Source organism: Sinocyclocheilus grahami, unplaced genomic scaffold, assembly GCF_001515645.1.
Source record: "Sinocyclocheilus grahami isolate Dianchi unplaced genomic scaffold, SAMN03320097.WGS_v1.1 scaffold534.1, whole genome shotgun sequence".
Lineage (NCBI taxonomy): Eukaryota > Metazoa > Chordata > Actinopteri > Cypriniformes > Cyprinidae > Sinocyclocheilus > Sinocyclocheilus grahami.
The window spans coordinates 660,859-665,423 of NW_015505713.1; the positions used below are offsets into that span (position 1 = coordinate 660,859).

General features: G+C 34.9%; 1 protein-coding gene across 1 annotated transcript; it reads left to right on the forward strand.

Moving 5' to 3' along the window:
• The first annotated feature begins 2,160 nt into the window (after nucleotides 1-2,160).
• On the forward strand, nucleotides 2,161-4,174 carry LOC107555410 (ermin). The gene is made up of 2 exons (XM_016238189.1): nucleotides 2,161-2,283; nucleotides 3,035-4,174. The coding sequence occupies exon 2, from the start codon at nucleotides 3,052-3,054 to the stop codon at nucleotides 3,463-3,465; it is 414 nt and encodes a 137-aa protein (XP_016093675.1). The 5' UTR covers nucleotides 2,161-2,283; nucleotides 3,035-3,051; the 3' UTR covers nucleotides 3,466-4,174.
• The last annotated feature ends 391 nt before the right edge of the window (nucleotides 4,175-4,565 follow it).

Below are 4,565 nucleotides of genomic sequence, written 5' to 3' on the forward strand. Positions count from 1 at the left end.
AAGCAGTCATTTTTATTGTCAGTTTATTTCATTTGATCTAATTGATATTTTGTCTAAATGTGTTTTGTGTATTTATGTATGAAGTTCTCTAATATTTATTCATTTCCATATTTATATAATGCCTCTTTAATAAACTTTTATGCTTTGGTGCTTAGTGAAGGCTGGTTCTGCTTGGGCTGTTTCTCACTGTACACTTAATCTTGCCGAGTGTGGTTTGCATAAGTTGATTTGTCTGCTGTTTGCTTCTGCTGAACACGTAGGTTTCCCAGATATCATCTCAGTCAGTGGTAAAACACCAGATGCACTTCTCATTCACCTCATAGATCTTAAGCCTGGCAGGAAATGACACGTCATTGACAGTACATCCCCTATCACAGACGAACCTTAGAGTCCTCATCACTTTTATAATATTTGATTGACAGTATAATTGATGCCTCATTTTGTGTTCAACCTCTTTGAGACCTAATTTTTAGCTTCTTAAAAGACTTTGCAGAATATCTTTACAGTATGTATTGAATGGCAGTCACAAAGCTCAAACAAACTGATGTAAACATAAGATCTAGTTAATTTCTTAGCTAACCCAGGGAATGTTCATCTAATCAGATTAATACTGAAAGAGTTATTGAAGTCTTGCTTATTATGTATAATATTTTATTATCAAGTTATTTTGTTTGTTCAAACACAGATTAATTGTTTAAATTTATACTTAATGCAGTTTAACTTTAGAGCTTCTTTTTTGACACATAAGTAGGACTTATTGATTGATTGATTGATTGATTGATTGATTGATTGTTATAAGTCATTTCATAATTACTTCTAGTGGTTTACTGAAATATGGTGAAAGTGTACTGCTGAATGTACCAACAAGCATTTATAGTAAAAGAAAATACATGCATTTAATGTCATTTCTATTGAAATGTGTATGTCATGTATTCAAAATCAAATATATTTGCAATTAATGAAAATATGTAACTTTAAATGTAATATCAAATAACACTCTACAGTTATAATTATAATTGAGCAGTCAAGACATCAAATGAAGTGTGCTCCTTTAAAGCACAACAAAAGATAATGATTTCACTTTTAATTTTGCTTTATTACAATGCACTTTTAAAAGGGGAGAATCATGAAAGTTTTCTCTCTTTAAGTACATTTATGAGGCATTTTATTTCAATAACATATTATCTGCAAGTCGTTTTTATATATATATTTTTTTTTTTTAAGAATTAAAGTATATAAACTTATATAAAGTACACTACACGCGCACATTCAGTACAAGTAAGCACAATTCTTTTTCACAAGGGAAAATAGAAACCTGCTTCCACAAACAGGAGGTTGACTATTTAGCATCTCCAGAAATGTTGGACTGTGAAAATACAATATCCACCTGACAGAAAGCCTGTTACCCTTATGTAAGTCTAGGAAAACAAAACTTTGCTGTAGAAGAATGCCAAGACATCTCACGTCTTCAAAATATTTGAATGTTCCCAGAAAGAAGCTGGTGCCACTTTTCGAACTCTCTTTACAAATGAGCCCATTAACCCCACAATCCCATGCTCACTCCCAGAATTAGAAGCCTAAAGGGGAGAATCATGAAAGTTTTCTCTCTTTAAGTACATTTATGAGGCATTTTATTTCAATAACATATTATCTGCAAGTCGTTTTTATATATATATATATTTTTTTTTTAAGAATTAAAGTATATAAACTTATATAAAGTACACTACACGCGCACATTCAGTACAAGTAAGCACAATTCTTTTTCACAAGGGAAAATAGAAACCTGCTTCCACAAACAGGAGGTTGACTATTTAGCATCTCCAGAAATGTTGGACTGTGAAAATACAATATCCACCTGACAGAAAGCCTGTTACCCTTATGTAAGTCTAGGAAAACAAAACTTTGCTGTAGAAGAATGCCAAGACATCTCACGTCTTCAAAATATTTGAATGTTCCCAGAAAGAAGCTGGTGCCACTTTTCGAACTCTCTTTACAAATGAGCCCATTAACCCCACAATCCCATGCTCACTCCCAGAATTAGAAGCCAGTCAGCACTGTTCTCCAAACAATGGTGATGAAATTCTCATCAGCTTCGCCACTGGGAATGAGAATGAGGCTGCGTCACCCAATGCCAGTAGATTCCACTGAGTCGTGAAGGGAGGGACACAGACACAGCCATGCACAGACTGCTCCCCACAAGAGACTACTTCTGAGCATAACTTCTCCTTCAAGGTCTCCTCTCCTTCCCAAACAGCAGGAGCCATAGACAAGAACAAGAACAAGGTAAGATGCATTATTGAGCGAGTACAGTGAGCTTTTAGAGTTTGCGTCAGTGTGGTGGTTGGTTTCTGCGTTTGTACTATCAATGCAAATCTCCTCCATAGACTAGTCATTGAAGGTATAAGTTAACTTTTCACATTCAGGTGGTTTGGTTTACTTCAAAGTGCTTAAGTTGTGTTATATTGAGGAAAAACTCATTTTGGTTAGATAAATTATACAATCATGAAGAGAACAGCAATGATGCATGCTTCCAAAATGTAAACTGGAAGATGTCTAGACATGGTTACTTGGACAGATATTCTCGCTTTTCTGTATTTATGTAACCGTATGGCACAATTTCCCATTTCTTGCACGTTATGTAAGGCCTCTCATTGTTGAAACATACAAGAAGAATTGTGTACTTGCAATTCTCATTCCAGCAGTTGGTCACTTTGTTTAGTCAAATCAAATTAAAATTCCTCAAAACAACTTTGCATCTTTTGCCAAGTCTCATCCTATCCTTTCGAGAACTTACCAAAAGTCTTTTCCTAATTTGGACATGACAACCCATGGTGCTGATTGAAAGCACTGCCATCTGAATACCATATCAGGGAAACTGGAGAAATGACAGCACAGTCATTTGTTAATACAGAAACCAATCATTACAGGCATGTTACGTCTCGTCACTTTGGTGGTTTTTGGGGAAAATGGACTGGAATTCAAACTTAGAATTTGTCTCTTTTTCTTTATAAATTTACAACTGCTGAAATCTCAGCACAGGAAGTGACATCAATGGAGCAGAACGACAAGGACACATCGGAAGCTGAGAAACAGCAAACGAATGGTCAAACAGAAGAAGCACCTCAAGAGACGACGACACCTGAAGAGCCAGCGAATACAAGTGAGAAGAATTCCGATACAAATGAACAAGAAAAAAGTGAGGACAATGCAGAAAAGAATGAAGAAGAAACAATTGTGAGTAATGGAGATGAAGAGGAAAATACAAATGAAGAAAAAGATGAAGAGGAGGATGAATTGGGCGATGGTTTCCAGCCTTCGGTTGAGATGTCAATCCAGTTATTTGAAAAGGACAAAGGGGAAATCAACCGCCCTATTAGCAGGTACAACACTGTCAGCTACAGGAAGATTAAGAGAGGAAGCACAAAGCAGAGAATAGACGAGTTTGAGTCCATACTGGATGTATAACAGTGAATGTATGTTTTCATGTGGTTCCTTCAAAAGTATGTGATTGTAACACATGCTCACACACAATCACATGAACAGTATTTTCTGACAGCTTCATTTCAGCCTATATCACATTTTTGTAGAGATCAGTAGTTGTAGAAATCACATTTTATAGAAGCTTCAAGACAACTGCCTCATCTCTGATTGATTTTAAGTAACCCCTCATTTGGCAGCGAGCTGGAAAAACAACATTTATTTGTCTACAAATGAGATTTTTCATTCATGAATGCTCCTTCAAATAACACGCAGTCTGTCTGACTAATGCAGGCCTGATCTCTACTGTGTAAGTAGTTGCCAAATCACCATTAATGAATTACTGGAAGAGCTTACAGTTACATTAGCATGAAGGGCATTATTGTATTCCTGTTTAAAATTTGAATTCTAATGTAAATCTACAAGTTTCTAATGTTGTCTTTATGGTTTCATGGCTTTGTAAAACATGCTCACACATTTTAAAACACAGCAATAGACATAATAGCAGTTTATCGTTTCCATATTCAGATTTGTATATGTAATGTCTGCATACTGTGATTATATCTTTGGACAATTAGTAGTTTTCATTGTTTTCTATAATGACATAATGTTACTTGATATCTGCCATACTAGAAACTGCATCTATGTAATCTGTAATAGTTGTTGCATTCATGTAAAAGTTGTTATGGCTTTTCTTTTTCTCTGACTACACAAAATTATTATATTTTTCATCTGGTGAGGTCAAATAAAATCTGTGCAATAATTGGCTTAAATTGACTGTAAATATCTTTACATTTTAACCAAGTTGAGACAACACATTGAAAATGTTTATATATATATAATATAATATAATATAACAATATTTCCTCACCACTAGATGGCAACATTGTTTTGTCTTGATGTAAAAGGTGAGGAATGAGTGCATGACGTGCCTCTGTCTACTTTCACAAACTACATTTCTATTCTGTTAATGGGTAAAAATGTCTTCATTTGAATTTTGAACATTATCCGTGATCACACGTACTTTTCTAAGCAAACCCCTGACTGTTATGTGTCCTGTTATGCATAGTTGTGGAATTGCAACATTC

What these genes read in the sequence shown, in the direction of transcription:
- LOC107555410 (XM_016238189.1), top strand. Translation starts at nt 3,052, where the DNA reads ATGGAGCAGAACGACAAGGACACATCGGAAGCTGAGAAACAGCAAACG.